Source organism: Aspergillus homomorphus, assembly GCF_003184865.1.
Source record: "Aspergillus homomorphus CBS 101889 unplaced genomic scaffold BO97scaffold_18, whole genome shotgun sequence".
NCBI lineage: Eukaryota > Fungi > Ascomycota > Eurotiomycetes > Eurotiales > Aspergillaceae > Aspergillus > Aspergillus homomorphus.
Window position 1 is genome coordinate 586,181 of NW_020291904.1, and position 16,303 is coordinate 602,483.

The 16,303-nt window shown below is 52.9% G+C and overlaps 9 protein-coding genes across 9 annotated transcripts; 4 read left to right on the top strand and 5 right to left on the bottom strand.

The window, feature by feature from the left end:
* Positions 1 to 166: 166 nt before the first annotated feature.
* Positions 167 to 1,451, bottom strand: BO97DRAFT_369168 (RING finger domain protein). The gene is made up of 2 exons (XM_025692729.1): positions 1,185 to 1,451; positions 167 to 1,119 (listed from the first exon to the last, which is right to left on the bottom strand). The coding sequence occupies exons 1-2, from the start codon at positions 1,390 to 1,392 to the stop codon at positions 203 to 205; spliced, it is 1,125 nt and encodes a 374-aa protein (XP_025551500.1). The 5' UTR covers positions 1,393 to 1,451; the 3' UTR covers positions 167 to 202.
* Positions 1,452 to 1,690: 239 nt separating this feature from the next.
* On the top strand, positions 1,691 to 3,794 carry BO97DRAFT_405679 (rRNA 2'-O-methyltransferase fibrillarin-like protein). Its single transcript, XM_025695240.1, has 5 exons — positions 1,691 to 1,915; positions 1,992 to 2,039; positions 2,102 to 2,283; positions 2,345 to 2,613; positions 2,670 to 3,794. The coding sequence occupies exons 1-5, from the start codon at positions 1,834 to 1,836 to the stop codon at positions 3,754 to 3,756; spliced, it is 1,668 nt and encodes a 555-aa protein (XP_025551501.1). The 5' UTR covers positions 1,691 to 1,833; the 3' UTR covers positions 3,757 to 3,794.
* Positions 3,795 to 4,097: 303 nt separating this feature from the next.
* Positions 4,098 to 4,603, bottom strand: BO97DRAFT_66589 (uncharacterized protein). The gene has a single exon (XM_025700975.1). It carries the CDS (start codon positions 4,506 to 4,508, stop codon positions 4,143 to 4,145), a length of 366 nt encoding a protein of 121 aa, XP_025551502.1. The 5' UTR covers positions 4,509 to 4,603; the 3' UTR covers positions 4,098 to 4,142.
* BO97DRAFT_66601 (Fig1 domain-containing protein) lies at positions 4,604 to 5,896 on the bottom strand. Its single transcript, XM_025700976.1, has 4 exons — positions 5,641 to 5,896; positions 5,511 to 5,579; positions 5,131 to 5,458; positions 4,604 to 5,077 (listed from the first exon to the last, which is right to left on the bottom strand). Exons 1-4 carry the CDS (start codon positions 5,669 to 5,671, stop codon positions 4,699 to 4,701), a joined length of 807 nt encoding a protein of 268 aa, XP_025551503.1. The 5' UTR covers positions 5,672 to 5,896; the 3' UTR covers positions 4,604 to 4,698.
* Positions 5,897 to 6,614: 718 nt separating this feature from the next.
* BO97DRAFT_390773 (putative exonuclease) lies at positions 6,615 to 9,473 on the bottom strand. Its single transcript, XM_025693784.1, has 3 exons — positions 9,235 to 9,473; positions 9,028 to 9,175; positions 6,615 to 8,977 (listed from the first exon to the last, which is right to left on the bottom strand). Exons 1-3 carry the CDS (start codon positions 9,245 to 9,247, stop codon positions 6,835 to 6,837), a joined length of 2,304 nt encoding a protein of 767 aa, XP_025551504.1. The 5' UTR covers positions 9,248 to 9,473; the 3' UTR covers positions 6,615 to 6,834.
* Positions 9,474 to 9,635: 162 nt separating this feature from the next.
* On the top strand, positions 9,636 to 10,468 carry BO97DRAFT_470533 (translation machinery-associated protein 16). The gene is made up of 3 exons (XM_025699955.1): positions 9,636 to 9,845; positions 9,916 to 10,000; positions 10,065 to 10,468. The coding sequence occupies exons 1-3, from the start codon at positions 9,677 to 9,679 to the stop codon at positions 10,345 to 10,347; spliced, it is 537 nt and encodes a 178-aa protein (XP_025551505.1). The 5' UTR covers positions 9,636 to 9,676; the 3' UTR covers positions 10,348 to 10,468.
* A 144-nt stretch (positions 10,469 to 10,612) lies between these two features.
* Positions 10,613 to 12,251, top strand: BO97DRAFT_470534 (MAM33 family protein). Its single transcript, XM_025699956.1, has 5 exons — positions 10,613 to 10,915; positions 11,129 to 11,250; positions 11,312 to 11,370; positions 11,436 to 11,959; positions 12,017 to 12,251. Exons 1-5 carry the CDS (start codon positions 10,723 to 10,725, stop codon positions 12,040 to 12,042), a joined length of 924 nt encoding a protein of 307 aa, XP_025551506.1. The 5' UTR covers positions 10,613 to 10,722; the 3' UTR covers positions 12,043 to 12,251.
* A 133-nt stretch (positions 12,252 to 12,384) lies between these two features.
* On the bottom strand, positions 12,385 to 14,260 carry BO97DRAFT_390779 (DNA primase subunit PRI1). Its single transcript, XM_025693785.1, has 3 exons — positions 13,988 to 14,260; positions 13,734 to 13,931; positions 12,385 to 13,665 (listed from the first exon to the last, which is right to left on the bottom strand). Exons 1-3 carry the CDS (start codon positions 14,218 to 14,220, stop codon positions 12,534 to 12,536), a joined length of 1,563 nt encoding a protein of 520 aa, XP_025551507.1. The 5' UTR covers positions 14,221 to 14,260; the 3' UTR covers positions 12,385 to 12,533.
* Positions 14,261 to 15,819: 1,559 nt separating this feature from the next.
* cspA (putative cell surface protein) lies at positions 15,820 to 16,292 on the top strand (the record flags this gene model as incomplete). The annotated part of the gene is made up of 3 exons (XM_025696352.1): positions 15,820 to 15,897; positions 15,955 to 16,057; positions 16,114 to 16,292. Coding segments are annotated over 3 exons (360 nt in total), but the record flags the coding sequence as incomplete, so codon positions are not given.
* Positions 16,293 to 16,303: the final 11 nt, after the last annotated feature.

Genomic DNA, 16,303 nt, shown 5'->3' on the forward strand with positions numbered 1-16,303 from the left:
CACACACTCCCGGTACACGAGCCATGAACCCTCCCAGCATATGCTTTTCGTTTGCATCATTCTCAAGATACCAACCAGCCTTAGCATTTATACATATACATTTGTCTATAGCATGATCCAATCATAGTATGACTACATTGTCTATAATATCAAAGTACCATAGAATGCACAACCTTGTCCCTGTTGCACCATTGCTTCTATTCTAGTCCGGTATGTACCGCTCCCGCGCGTATTGCAGCCTGCGAGCCTGATCCTGCGACCCTCGGCGATGATACGGCTGCCTCCGCGAATGAGCGGGCTTGGCCACTCTGCCCCTGCCTCTTCCCACCCCCCTGCCCCGAGTCACAGTTCCACCCCTATAAACCGGCGTCGACGCCGACGAGCCTTCCATCATATCCCGCGCGCCTGACGCCGCCGTCGACGCCGCCGTCACTCCATCCCGCCGCGACGGCGCATCCTCATACTGCACATGGCGATCCCAATCCTCCAACGAGGTATACGGACTCCGCAACCAAGCCTGCAGCTCATGCAGAAACAGGCGCGCATTCTCCCTCCCCAGGAAATCCCGGAGGAGTTCCTCCGCCTGCCCCGCACTGCCCTTTATGTCGACCGTGCGGAGGATGGCAATGATATACTCGAGCAGGAACTCGGCGTTGTTGCCGCGGCGGTTCTCTAGCCGCTGTTGTCCGGTCCGGGGGTGGCCGCCAGGAGGCCTCGTTGTATCCTGGTTGTTGTTATCGGAGGGGTTCAGGAAGGCAAACACTTGAAGTTCGCGGCGGATCCATTTGCGGGCGCGCGAGACGAGGTCTTCTTCGCGGTTAAAGCGGTCCGGTGTAAGTTCCTGGTACTGCGAGAGGCGGTTGGAGCCCACGCGCAGGGAGTAGAGTTGGTGGCGGTAGATGTGTTGGCGGCGGCGGAGGGGGTCGCCGCGGTTTTGCTCTCGGGTGGGAGGGCTTCGAGCGCGGCGAGGGCGGCGGGGTGGGGGTCGGTGGAGGGAATGTGCAGACGAATGAGAAGAGGGTGTGCTGGTGTTTGCTGGTGGGAGGGCTGGGAGGTGATAGGTTTTGGGCCCTTGGGGACTGTCGAGGTTGTATTTGACGGAGGTGATGTCGCTCTTGCCTTGATGTTGAGTTAGACGGGATTCTTGCAGGCTGAGATGCAGCTCGTGTAACAGTGATACCTACAAAGTGGGCAGTTCCGTCGCTGCTCCAACCAGCTCACCAGACACAGAAAGTCGAAATTAGCATGCTTGCAGGGCACCGCAATCGCGGCTTCGGACACCGGCTCCAGGCAAATGACGCACGGATTCGCCTCACTGGCGCCCTCCTCTTGTGCTACCTCCTGGAGCGTTCGCTGCAAGATTTCCTGCTGTAGGTCGACATCATCGGACATGGAATTCTATTCTCGATTGTGCATCAAAAGAATTCCTGGCGGGTGAGGGAGGCCAGAGATGGAAAGCAAAGAGAATGTTATCGGACAAGAGGAGAGATGGGCTGACCGCCTTGGGACGTCATTGCATGCATCACCGCCCGGGAATATGCGAGGAATAAGTCCAGCAGAACCGATACGGCAGACGATAAACACTCCGCCTGCCGGACTCGGACTCGGAGCTGCCACAATCGACCAAAGGAAACGCCAAGGCAGGTTTGCGCCTCTTTGCGGTGATATGCCGCGAATTCTCCGCAGTGAAACCTTCACTTCGTGCTCCCAGTAGCTGTGCTCATATATCCTTTCTACTTCTCATGTGAAGCTGCGCAAACCTCTATTTATCACCTGCTAATGCTGAAGGTAATGCGATCTGCCAGGTCTGTACTGACAGAGAACGCATCCAATATGAGGAATCACGCCCACGCCGCGCCGTCGCGGACCATCACCAGTTTACGGCGGTGGTCCATCGTCAACAAGGAACTACCAGGTGTGTGTTACTTACGCAATCATATAGGGCGCTAATAGCCTATGACTAACGCGCTTCATTTGTTCGTGCGCTGTAGCGGTGCCGCAGGTAAGGGCGATTCATGTCTACGACTTCGACAACACATGTAAGGATGTCAACTCGTCGCCCTACGCCGCCTGATGTCGCCTCCCACCTAACGCTCCGCAGTATTCTTGAGTCCTCTACCCAACCCGCAATTATGGAACGGCCCGACCATCGGGTTCCTTCAAGCTTACGAGAGCTTCGCGAACGGCGGCTGGTGGCACGACCCGAACCTACTGTCGGCAACGGGCGATGGGATCGAAAAAGAAGAACTGCGCGCATGGGAGGGGTGGTGGAATGAACAGATCGTGCGATCCTCATGATGTATACTTTACGTGGGCTACGACGTTGAGCTGATTCATCCCCCAGGTGCAACTCGTCCGACTGAGCATGGAGCAAAAAGATGCCCTGACCGTGCTTTTGACGGGACGAAGCGAGAGTGGGTTCTCGGAGATCATCAAAAGGATGGTGAACAGTAAAAAGCTGGAGTTCGATCTGATATGCCTCAAGCCTGAAGTGGGGCCGAGGAATCAGCGATTCGCTAGCACCATGGAATTCAAGCAGACCTTCCTAGAAGACCTAGTCCTGACCTACGATCAGGCGGAGGATCTTCGCATCTATGAAGACCGCCCGAAGCAGTATGTTCTTTCCTTGTTGTCCGTGCCTGCTGTCGGAGCGTCTGACCCTCTGCCAGTGCCAAAGGCTTCCGGGACTACTTCGAGCAGCTGAACCGCAAGTTTCAGACTTTGGGCCCCAGCCCTAGAAAGCCGATCAACACGGAAGTCGTCCAGGTAGCTGAAGGCTCAATGTACCTTTCCCCTGTATTGGAAACCGCTGAGGTGCAGCGCATGATCAACTCTCATAACCTGACCACCCGCAACCCGTCACTAAACAAGGCCAAGTCGCCGTACGGCCGACTGCGCATTAAGCGCACTATCTTCTACACTGGCTACCTGATCTCCAACGCCGACTCAAATCGGTTGATCCGCCAAGTATTGAATCCCATGCTTCCATATGGGCTTGCTGACTCAAATGACCTGAAGTACATGGCAAACAGTATACTAATCACGCCGCGCCCGGCCCCGCGATCTATTTTAGACAAGGTCGGCGGCATTGGCAAGAAGCTAAGCTGGCAGATCACAGGGACGGCGTGCTTTGAAAACCGCGTCTGGGCGGCGCGGATGGCGCCGGTTCCAGCCACGGAGAAATACTACACAGAGAACCCGCAGCCGGTGGTGGTATTAGCGGTGCGCAAAGGTGCGCGGCCCATCGACGCCGGCAAGATCCAGAACTGGCACCCGGTGCCAGCAGACAAGGCTCTGACGGTGGAGACCGTAGTCGGGGAGAAGGTGGTGCTGCGCGTCGAGGAAGAGAACCCCAACGAGGGCGAGTGGGAGAGCCAATTCCTGAACAAGAACAACAAGCGGCGCCACCAGCAAGAGCGCAACGACGAGATCCTGTACCCGCCGCACTCGGACCAGCCCGCGACCTATGATGGCGCGTCGCACCACGGACGCCCGCACCCGACCCATCCGCGCAACAATCGCCATCATCACCACGATGACGGCCCGCGTCGGGGCAACGCCTTCCGGGGCCGTGGTCGCGGCGCTGCCGGGCGAGGCAGGGGCCACCAGAACCGCGGTGGGAACCGGGGCCGGGGCCGTGGGCGTGACAATGGGCCTCCGGGCTACAGATCTCTGGATGACTATGGCGGTGGCTTCGACGGGAACTATGAGGAGAAGCCTGGGCCAGGCGGCGGTCCGCCCGTCATGAACTACTAAACCACCTACCTATTATATGTTTGATTAGTCGATGAAGCCCTTCGTCCTGTTTGTCTGTGTCAATGATCGGCAGAGAGATCATTCTGAGCATGCACATTGTCCAGTAGGAAAAGTAATACGCGCAACTCATCATACAATAGGCCCTGGCTCATTGTACGCGCATACGCCCTGTAAAATTGTATGCTTGAAACGTAGTATTATCGTTTCATTCATCGAGTCCGTTCGAATTCCTCATACTATGATGATGCATATATGTTGCAGTGCCAATTCAAACTGCTTTGCTTATATGCACTTTAATCTTCAAGCAAGATCACACACAAACACAGGATCTGGGAACCGGCCAGAGAACAGTCACCAAACCTCGAAGCAAACAGAACTAGACTCGCTCAACCCGAGATACCGACTTTATACAAGGCGACTGACAAACTGCGCAAGAAAAAAAAAAAAGTCAAAGCCACTAGAAAACATCTTGCAGGAAGAAAGATATACAGAAGTTGAATGCAGCAAGAAAAACAATAACTGGGGTAGATTTGTTTCAAATGAACGGCCGACCTATCGATAGTAGAACCCCGTGGGTGGCCGCATGTTTGTTCATTAGGCATTTCCTTCATGATGATATAAAATTCTTTAACGCAAACAAAAAGAAAAACCAAACATAACCCGTTTCTCGTATTCCGTTGTCCAAATGTCCATATCCGTAAATCATAGCGAAGCGAAGGGGAAAAGCAAAAATCAACGAGGAGATAAACCATCCATGTTTCCAAATGTCAATGCGTCATTATTCACGTGCTGTGCTGGTAATTGTAGATGCCGTTTCTTGGGCGCGCGGAGCCCCGTATTCTGTAGGAGTGGTGGGTGGTGTCGATATTATCAAAATCAAAAATGGGGGGAATCAAATTGCGATGCAGAAAAGGAGGAGTTTTGGGTGTTTTGTCAGTTCGGCTAGGGCTCGTCCGTCAATTGTCGGATTAGGCTGATGCTGAGGATCATCACAAGAAGACCTATCGTCACCACGACCATAAGGCCGAAGCCGAACCAGCCGAGCACCATTGCTGAAGTGCCGACTCCACTCTTCACACTGCCGTTGCCCATGTCCTGCGCGATGGTGCTGGCGGCCACGGATGCTGTATGTTGCCAGAGGACTGAGACGAGCACGAAGACAGAGGCGACGAAGATAAGAGCCAGGGCGGCTTGCGATACCGGTCGTGATGGGAATGGCTTGGCTTCGACTTCGGAGCCACTGGCATCGAGCTCATCGTGCCAACCGGGGAAGGTGGCGAGCAGGATGAAACAGAAGAAGGCGAGGATGACGGCGATGATCCTATCACTGGTTAGCAAGGGCACTCCGCGGTGATGCGTGTAGTTAAAACGTACAAGAGGTATGGGAACACAACCGCATCCTTGAAGGTAGACGCGACCCAAATCAAGTTCAGAGGGTCTTGATCAACCGTGACGATTTCAGCCAAGGCTGTCGCATTGGCATTGCAAATATACGATCCTGCATCTGGTTGCACGCAAATACCGAAATAACCCACGCGAACCTCCATCTCCGCTCCCCCGACAATGTTCGCCGTTGCCGTGACCACCCCGGGATCTACCTGTGCCAGGTTGAAGGTCGGCTTGTATCGTTCGTAGTAGAGTGATATCAGGAATATGCTGGGGATCTGCGGGGACGAGGAGGAGCACCCCGCCAATAGTAGGGCTGTTTACCGTTAGCTGCATTCCCGAGCACGAGGGGCCGGAGAAATACTGACATAGAAGAATGATGGCGACCGCAATGATAATCATTAGCACGTGGTGGTAACCGATCATCGGTAGGATCCCTGGAGAGTCGATCGTCAGTAATCTGATACAAACTTCCAAAGCAAGACACGAGATACGTACGGGCTAGCCGGTCACCTATCTTGGAAGGCATCTTGTTGGATGGAGGTGTTGTCTTTTCTTCCCTGATTCTCGACTCGCTTCTCGGGACCCCGAGAAGGAGTCTACGCCGGCGTTGCTGCGCACTCTGTCCGGCAATCCAACCTAACTAACGGGACACTATGACGAGAAACCCCTTCAGCAGAAGTGAGCTCCAGTGAAAGTTGCTGAGCCTGGAACTTCGCGACGAGGGATTATGTCAAGGTCTTCCGAAGGTATGCGGTAATTGACTGGAATGTGGACAAGAGGAGTTGCAATGCGACGGGCCGTGACAGCGATCGAGATCGAGATCGAAAGAATGTATGGCTCGATAGTCCCACGTTGCGCCTGAATAGTGGATAATTGTGGTTAGAAATGCACAACGAGAATCACCAACTGGGCTGGTGGGCTAGAGGGACTGGGTGGATGCCAAAAGCAGGCAAGCGGAGGAGGGTAGGGAAATGGGGACTGGAGAGTGTAAAGGGGAGAAAGGGGAGAGCAGGTTCTCAGCTAGAGCAGGTTCCAAGTTCCGTGCTGACAGAATTGCGACTTGACACGCAAGAAGGGCCGGTTGAAGCTGGTAGAGAAGGGTGATTGCTTGGATTAATGGAGGAGGCTGGGTGAATCGCGATGGGCGAGTATAGTTCAGCCCGCTTGGGCCCAATGGAGGAGGCTGGGCCACTGTCCTTTTGTTTACCGCGTCCGTTCCCCGGTAACCATCCCACACCGCCCGCCGTCATGTTGGCCCATTGGATCCGCTGCATCCCCACTGATCGCGCTAGGCCCGATCATCTTATCGGCACGTGCCCTCTTCCCAGCCTCCCGGGCCATTTTCAATCCAATACTATGTCATATTGCCAAAATACCCCCCAACCTGAAGACAATCAATTCACACCTATGGGGTATACGGTTAATCCCATGTAGATCCTAATGTGTTTATACGTCCAATTACTCCTCGCCTATGTATCTCAATCACTAACCCAATGCCATGGATAGACAAAATTAACAGTATCCCAGAGAACGCCCGCAATGATGATGATGATATGATGATGATGATGATGATGATGATGATGATGATGATGATGATGATGATGATGATGATGATGATGATGTTGTTGTTGTTGTTGTTGTTGTTGTTGTTGATCATGTTAATCATGTGTCCAGGCACTCCAAGTGCATCTATCGGCCCGCAAAACAGAACCGTTTGAGATCAATAGCAACTGGAATTGGCCGGCCTCCAGTCGCTTCATCCTCGGGTTCTTCCAACTCTTCTTCGTCCTCACTGTCCGGAATGATCATGTCTTCACTCCCATGGCAGGTCGTCATCAGATTATGGGTGCTACTCGGACTACTTTTGGGGGCCTCGACAGGGGTTATTGAAACCTTGGACGCTCGAAATGCGGCTAATGAAGACGAAAGATGGCTGAGAGACCGGGACCTAGCCAAGGCACTTTGACCCAGTCGTTGCAAAGGTGTTGTCCGTCCACGTCTGGGCGGTGTCCTTAGACTTCCGGTTCTCAGGCCGATCGACAATTGCGAGTGTCCCACGGGAGGTGGCAGCCGTCCATTGCTTTCTGCGCGGCCGACGCTCTCCGAAGGAGCGCTGCTATCTCTGCCCTGGAATGCAAACCTCGAGAGCAGCGACGAGTTTTGCTTTTCGGTGTGATGGTCGAGTACTTGCTGAGACACGGCCGGTTTGTACTCCAGGCTGACAAACTTGGGGTTGTCTTCATGAACAGGAGCGAGTCCGGATGGCACGTCTTGTTTCTGCTCCGGCTCGTGAGTCAGGTGGTCAGGGGCATCGGTCTCGGTGCTCTGCGGGAGCAGAACGTCCCCGCCCGGAGCTGGGCCCAAGCCAGCATCTTGGTTTTTATGGCTTGCATCTTTCGCAGAAGGCTCGGCTGGATCCGGAATCTGAGACATCATATCCTCTACTGAATCGTCTGAAAAGACGTCCAGTGAATGTTTCCGAGCTTTCTTGGTTCGGTTCGCCTTTAGTCCAATAGGGCTAGATTCGTTAGCACGGCCCGCAAAGAACCGACTGCGACAACTAGAAACACTTGGCGAGTTTCCGTCATCTATGTCTGAACAGAGACGCTGTCGCTTAGAGGATTGCAGGGCAAGAACTTTGGAGGCGTGGGGAAGGAAAGAGCCCCGCTCCACACTTCTCGTCAAGGGGCTGGAGAATCTGTTCGACGTTGTGACAGATGAGGCCGATCTCATTAGAGTGGGCTGTGTGGGAACGGGACTGCTCTCCCAGGAAGTATTGGCATGTCGCTCCAGGAGCCGTTGCTGACTTGGCGAAGGCGTGAGACTATTCGGATCTAGCTCAGCTAATGGCATTCGTCTTGGAGTGAAAAAGGAGTTAATGGGCTTGTTGGACTTCAATTCGGCGGCTGATCCGAGTGTTTGTCGGCGCTGTAAAGTGTTTGGGAATCGTTTCTCGGTATACCTCGCTGCGACTGGTGGCTTCAACACCAGCGGTTGCTTGGTTGTTGGGTCCAAATCTCCATGAGCAACGCCCACTGCAACCTCAGGCTCAACGTCGCCGCCGATAAAAGGCATTTCTTCTAGGATGATATCACTTTCAGGAGCACTGAGCGTAACCAGCTTTTTGACCTTGGGACAATAGACTCGCTGATACAGGAAAGTGAGCTCTGCCTGTTTGAAGTCCTTTAAGTAGTCCGCAGGAACGTGATATTGGCCGTCAAACTGAAGCATTCGCACGGCTTTCTCGACGTTCCTGTATCTTCGTATGCTCTGGTGAGCTGTTTTTAAACCCATCCGCGGGATGTTGGCCAGATAGTCACAGCCGGCGAGGATACACATACGCCGAAAGTCGTCGTCCGACCATCCTATCAGACTGACGTCTCGGCAAGCCCCAAAGTCCGCTCGATTGATTTCAATGCAGTCGCCATGGTGGTCGAGCTTAGACAGCAGGCGTTTTGCGCCAAACACGAGCAAGTCGGAGTCTTCAGAGATGATCCCATCGATGATGCCCTGCTGCTCCAAATATACAAGCTGCGCATCTGCTTCGTACGGAGCCACGACAAATGAGACGCTCATCTGCTTCAGTTCTTCGATCAATTCACGCGCCATGAGTGGAGTTACGTCAACCGCCTTCTGCAGTTCCTGGTACGCTTCCTTCGTTCGGCCCTTTCGGAGCAACTCCATCCCGAGTGCCTTGCTATCATGTCGCTTTTTCTGACGACTGGCTTCGGTGCCAGACTTGCTGGGAAGATTATCTCCGTCGAACACGAGGTATGGCGTCACTCCGAAGTAGATAAGCATGCGCACTCGGTTTAGCACAAAGTCGATATGTCTTATCATCATGTTAGCGAGCTTTCGAGCCTCAAGCCCACAGGCACATACTTTCTCGTGGGCTTGCCCAGGACCAAATCCACGGAACACGCGACCGTGCCACGATGTAGCCATCCGTAGGCATCGACGCCTAATGTCTGTCCACTAAAGTTTTTTAGGTGGCATTGTTTCTGGATTGATTTAAGGAGAACATGGAGCCCTGGAGGAAAAGTCAGTAATAAGAGATAGCCCTCAAGCACTTAGAGGAATGAGGGTTACCTTTAATTCCCATTGTCGAAGCCCTTTCTTTTGACGTAGTGGCAGGCCTCGCTCGCTATACCTGCACCACCAAAACAGGGATCCGCTCCGGCTGCTGGTGCTCAGGGTCAAGCCAGAAGATGGAGACGGAGAACATGGGAAGGTCGTGATTCAAGCGATGAAAGAAGACGTCCCACTCCCTGATTGACCGGCAAACGACAATGGCCTAGACAACGAGGTTGGAATGCTCGATCTTCATCCCCTCCGACGCGCCAGGAACGCGATGGGGCAAGGCAGCCCTCCTCATCTTCTGATTGGGTTCATGTGGGCGGCATCAGCGTCTCTGCTCACCGCCAGTATATTCTGCCGGTCGAAAAAAGAAACTCGCCGAGGAGAAAAACTCGCTGGGTGCCCTGAACGACATTTCATCTACCAGGAAAAAAGATAAGAGATAATTGTCATCATGCCGAAGACGCTACAGAAGGTCCACAAGCACATTGCGAAGAAGAGAGGAGCGGTTGAAGCTTTGCATGAGTTCAGCAGAGATGCGAGAAGACTGCGTCGTGCCACTGCCAGAGATGACCGAGTCGCTCGAGTCTCCGCCAATATGTCGCGGGGCAGACAGACCTATGGTAAAACCTACTGCTGCACTCTCTTGCCTTGCTCGCAAGGATGTCCACTGATATATCTCACTACGCACAGTCGATCGCATTGCATATTTCTACGAGACCCTACCGGAGGATGCGACACCTATGTCGGAGGATGAGATGAAGGATATCGTGGTTCGGTATGTCCAATAAACCGGGACTCAAAGATGTCCTTACCGTTCAATTTGCTGACATGTCAATCAGGTATATCAACCGCAGTGTGCCCGAGATCGAACAGTTACAGAGCGAGCGGCGGAAGGGCAGACCCCCAAGCAAACGGGAAGAGGCGTTGCTGCAGCGAACCGATGTCGAGAACAAAGAGTTCAAGACCGGCTTCTGGATGCCGGATTTGTCTCAAGAGGCTGTCATCAAGTCTCTTAGGGCTTGGAATGGAGATTGGTCTGGATTGAGCACGATGAATTTCATACGCATCACAAAGGATGGGGGCAAACAGCCTTCGGTATTTCCCCCCAAGGGGATGTCCTAAAACTTTTCTTATTTTTTCCCCTTCTTATCTTTCGTGTTCCAAATGGCCAGACAATTCAGTGCTAGATCTGCGGATATCTCATGGGACTATGGCGTTATGATTGCATATAGTCGAAATAGACATACATATCATCTGATGGAATTGAATACAGCAACAAAGTAGTAAATGTGCTGAATGGATGGAGCTTCGGGTCTTGGCGCGGGAGAGCTTTAGAAAGTGGAGATGCCTGAGGTCCCAGGCTCGTTCACATCATCACTTTGCCTCTTCCGCATTCCTTCCTTCCCATCGATCATCCCACATCCCATTCATTGATCTTTCTCAATCAACCCTCTACTTCATCCCTCTATCATCCACCTCTTCTTCATCACCTTCAAGATGATGTCCCTTCGCACCCTCACTCGCTCCGCCCCCCGCTCTATTGCGCGGTCTCTCGCTATCTCCACTCGCTCGACTGTCTCCCGACCTGTCGCCGCCGTTTCCCAGAATGCTTTCACCTTGAAGCAGATCACAAAGCCTGCCTATGCTGCTTTCTCGACCTCTCGGGCTTTCAAGCAGTCCTCTAACGAGGGTAAGGCGATTCTTGGTGACTGAAGTCTCGAGCGCTTCGGCAACTTCTGTTCTTGCGCATCGATCCCATTTTTCCAATCTTTATCAAGCTTTCCTCCCGTCGCCTCGTATCCATATTTCTTTTTTCTTCCTTGGAGCCCTGAAAGCTTCAAGCGTGGGTCCTGATCATTTTCCGAGTGAGAATGCTGACCATTTGTTATTTGCTTCATTGTAGGTGACATTGAGCTTGTTGCTAAGCTTGAGGATGAGCTGAAGCACGAGAAGGCCTCCGGCCTTGAGGATCTGGAGGGTTCCGTTCAGAACATCCAGTATGTTCTGCAAAACAACTCTTGGGAAGTAGGTTCAACCAGGCTACCGATTGCCAGTTATCATGAGCTCACATATCTGTTATCTCTAGGTCAAGGATATTCCCGGCGAGCAGGAAGTTGCGTTCACCAAGAAGTTTGGCAATGAAGAGTAAGGCAGCCTTTCCCCACTTTCTTGTTTACATTTCTTGTCTGACTGTTTGTTCCATTTTCTAGGATCCGCGTCACTTTCACCGTTGCAGATCTCCAGAACCTGAGCGAGCAGGACGACTTTTCCGCTGATGGTCTGATGGGCGCAAACGAATTCGGAAGCCACCAACCAGCTAACCAAGGTCGCACAGGCATGTCTCAGCTTCCCGAGGACAGTCTCGCTCCTTCCGACCGCGACGAGGTCGATCTCGATGACCTCGAGCCGAGCTTCCCTGCCCGTGTCAACATCACTATTGAGAAGCCCGGCAACGGCGCTCTCCTGGTTCAGACTCTGTGCAATGATGGCGTGTTCCAGGTCGAGGAGGTCTCTTACTTCAACAAGCCCGATCTGGCTCTTGCCCAGACCGCTGAGAAGGACTGGGCTAGACAGAGCATGTACGCCGGTCCTCCCTTCGAGAACCTCGACGAGGAGCTCCAAACCTTTATCGACCGTTACCTGGATGCCAGAGGCATCAACGCCGAGCTTGCCACCATGATCCCCGACTACATCCAGGTCAAGGAGCAGAAGGAATACGTCCGCTGGCTCGAGAGTACGTGATCCACCGGTATATGCTTCTTTGATGGGCATTAGCTAACACTGCGTCCAGGCATCAAGAACTTCGTTGCTGCTTAGCTTGGGCGGAAACAAACATTGCTCAAATGCGTTCTTCCAACAGTCTCGTGGCGTGCTTGTAAATGATGCGTTTTGAGTTTTTCAAATATACTCCTCTGGCTCCTGTTTTCTCCAAAGCAGGCTTTATGTTCATTAATCAGGTGGTGCTTGGCAGCCCCATAATGTATCAACATAGAAACGAACAAAAAAATGTAATTATGACTGAGAACAATGCTCACTGTTACCACTGCATTCATCATCACTACTTTGTTGATTGAGTATTTACTAATTCGTCCTTGTCAACCAAGAATGAATAAGCCATTACAGTATTTACATAGAACATAGTTGTATTTCCATAAATCTCCGTAATTGAACGCCTGAATTATTCACTGTCCCTTTAACATACTCCTAAATCGCTTCAATAACATACCCATAATGCCTACCACCCGGACAGGGCGGTGAAAAGAACTGGAAACCGCGTTGATTCGTCTGGGGATGGGGAGAGTTGAGGCCTAAAATTCCATGCTCTCAGACTTGGGCTCCCCAGCATCATCGTTCCGCTCCCGCTTGCCACCACGCTCTTCTTTCAAGAGGCCGGCAATGAATGAACGAAAATAGTCAATGTATGGTTTTAAGCTCGTCTTCTCATAGTCCTGCATCCTGCGGCTGCCTCTCGCATCCGAGTCGGCCACACTACCCTCCCCATCGGCAGGCTCTGGCCCGGCATTGGTGCTCGGATGCTCCGCGTCCCACGTATCAATCTCCGCGAGTAGTTGCGTGACCGTCGGCACCGAGAGGGGGTCGAACTGCTCTGCCTTACGAGGGTCGATAGGCACACAGACGCGGCCGGTGCCCGGGTGGATGACGAACGGGCTCTTGAGCAAGTGGATCATCTTCTTGCTGACCTCGGAATCCAGCCGGGGGTAGGTGTACTCGAGCACGATGTCCTGCTTGGCGTCGCGGAGGGTGGTCGGGTTCAGGGTGCTGCTCTTGCCGGTCTTGGCGAGGGCATCGATATCGGCCCACTTGTTGGCGCTGGTGCGGTCGGGCGACGACTCCCACTTCTTGCGCAGCGACTCGTTCAGCCCCTTGTCCGGCAGGAGCGCCAGCAGCCGCTGCGCCTGCTCGGCGCTGAGGAACGTGTCCTGGTCGACCAGCGTCGTCTGCGCGAAGTACGACTTCAGGATCTCGAGACTCCGCGCCAGGTGCGGGTGCAGCGGCCGCTTCAGGTTCACCCGCTTGCCGCTGCTGTTGCCTCCCCGCACCACCTCCAAGTAGCCGGCAATCGCCCGCCGGCGATCATCGGGCAAGCTGCGCGCGCGCGGGTCGCACACCCACGCGTGCGCACCACGACGGCCCGAGTAGACCCAAAGGATGTGCTCGAAGCCGAAGTCCTCGCGCAAAGCCGTGTCCACGACCTTAATCGCCATCGTCACGAATGCCCAGCATTTGCCGCAGATGTTGGCCTTGGTGCAGCAGGATCGGATGTCGTCGTAATCTGTCAGATCGATATCGAAGACAAGTTCCTTGGAGATGGGTTTCAGTTGGCCGCCGCGGAGGGTCTTGCGGTCTCGGGGGTTGGTGTTGTAGACGGGGCCGATTTCGAATCGAGAAGGGTTCATCTTGAGGATGTCTTTGCGAAAGCTGCCGGGTTGTTAGAGTGGGCGTGAATTTTTTATTGTGGCGGTTGTGGAATCGCTCGCATTACTCACAGGTCTGCAGTCGCATATGATTGATATCGGAGGTAAGCATCGTTCTGGAGGGTGAGGGCAAATTCTCGGTTTCCGAAGTCGGGAGAAGGAACAATTCCATGATTCAACCATTGGAAGAGGTAGCGAAATGGGAATAGGCGTTGATAGAATGCCAGCATGGTGTCTGTGTCTACCTCCGGACCTGGAGCAGGCGCGGCGCTGGATGGACAATCGTATCAGTACCACCATACCCCAAGAATCAAGGTGAAACCTACTCTGTTTGCATCGCGTTCGGATTTTGAGTGTTCGGTGCGCTAGAGGCGGGGTACTCTTCATCGTCGTCGTCATCGTTAAACAAATCCTCCAATTTCACGCCCCCTGTTGCTGCGTTGTCGGGTGCATTGGTGTCTCCATTGTCGGAGGTCGTTTCTGTTTGGGGAGCATCGGGTAAAACCTCGTCATATTTGTGTTCTGCTGACGAGACTGGTGAGGATACTGAATGGGGCATTATGAGCGTTGAGTCGTGAGTCGTCTCGTTGTTTGCCAACAACCTGAGGTCGCAGCATTACTTCGGTCTTGCAGCAAACCATTAACGCGCTCGAAGACGCGTTCCTACGCGCCGCTAGCCCTAAGCCCTGATATGATAGCTTAATTCCGCAGCGCTTATCTCCACGTGATCGTATTTTTTGCAAACGGCGATGTGTCAGCAAGGTACCGCCGACCCGCCGAGGAAGCGACAAAGTAGCTGAGGCGAGTATACTTCTGAACTTCACCTTATGTCTGCCAAGGTTCCTCTGGTACCACCCCTGCAGGAACAGCTACGATCTGACTGCGCCGTTTGCAGCCTTCGGTTCCTGTCAAGAGGCTCAACGAGCTTGTCATCAATGACGTCTTCCATCCCTCTGATCGGCCAGCCAGGCGATCCACTTGCTCCAATGAAACATTACCAGCTTCGCATCTCAACGACTTGTCACACTGGCTTCGAAAACGGCCGTCTTTTACTTTGACGCTGACTACTCCAAAGCAATGATGCTTGAGGATATTGAGATGGATTATCGTATAGCCACGCCTTCCTCTAATTGCTGACAGAGGCCTCGTATGATGCCATGACTTTATGCGTTACGGAGATTAATCCTCGGACTAGGTCAAGAAAGCCATCATACGGGGTACTGGAGTAGAGGTCTTCGGTACTCTACTCTAATCTTAGTAAAGTTACCTACTACTTTTGCTTTCTTGTTTTTTGTCCCCTGCCCTGATCCTTGACCCCATGAACTTACCTGCAACGTTACAGACGGGTGTCCAGAAACTCCACATTCCTGAAAAGCTTTTTCAACATTACCATCTGCAGGAATTGATGAGTCAGTGAAGACACTTCTACAAGCTTGGCTCATATTGCTTGGGGGATAGCGTTCCACATCAGCACGCAAGGTCCATTCGCGGTGACCCTTCTCAGCTGGCTTGACTCCGCTCACCTTGACCGGTGCAAAAAGCTTGCCCCCACATAGACCACGGAAGTGTCTGCGGGCTTTCAGCTTCCTAAACTGATACCTTCACTACTTGTCGAAAGTCATGACGACAGTACTGCTCTTGACTTCCCAGCTAGGGATAACGGCCTAGCATCGTGCCCGAGGATCGTGGCTGACTGACGTGGATACTGTGGGCCGGTTCCCAAGAAGATGCAGAAGATGTTACATTCATATCTCAGCAAGACATGAGTCGATTCGACTAGGATTACAGCATCACATCGGCCCCTTTGGCATCCACGGCTTGGCTCACCTCGAACTGCAGTTTCGTAGCTCAGTGTCGATGAGCTTTACTTTTGCTCCTGAACCTTACGACACTCGCCCCGTACTTCGTGATTCAATGGATACTACAGTGGCATTATCACGATGGTCAGTGACGACTATCGGGTGCACAGTCATCAAGCTCTTCGTCGAAGAGATTTAAAGGCGAGACATTCTGCTTCTCTGAATTCTTTTCCTCACTTCTCTATTCCACCTTGTGCCGTACGGAAGCCACTCGCTGTTCCTTCTTTCATCTCTCGTTTATACCAAAAAAGTGTGTTGTTTGAGCCTTTTGCTTCAATTCGAGAAAATCATCCTTCAAAATGGTCAAAAAGACTATCGCGCTTCTGGCTTTGGCTGCCCCGACTTTTGCTGGTGTCATTCAGGGACGTGGCGGAGAGGTAAGCTCGATCAATAAGGGTCTCGTCTGTCCATTAGCATGCTAAGAAGCCCCAAAGCCCGAGGAGAAGAAGCCCAACTCCACCAAGAAGCTTGTTCTCACCACCGATCCACCCCGCACCATCACCAAGACCACTACCTATGTGACTACTGAGTGCCCTGGTGAGTCATGACCTTCCGTAGTTCCTTCATCAAGTCATGTCTAATACCGTCCACAGAGACTACCACTGTTGTCACCTCTGGCAACAAGACTCTTACGGTTCCTATCACTCTCACCAACACCGTCACCGTGACCACCACTTGGTGCGAGGAGGATGGGAAGACTATCGTTCCTACTGGCAAGGAGCCAGTGCCGACTGGCGTGAAGCCCCAGCCTAAGTTCAACCCCACTGGCACTGTCATTCCCAT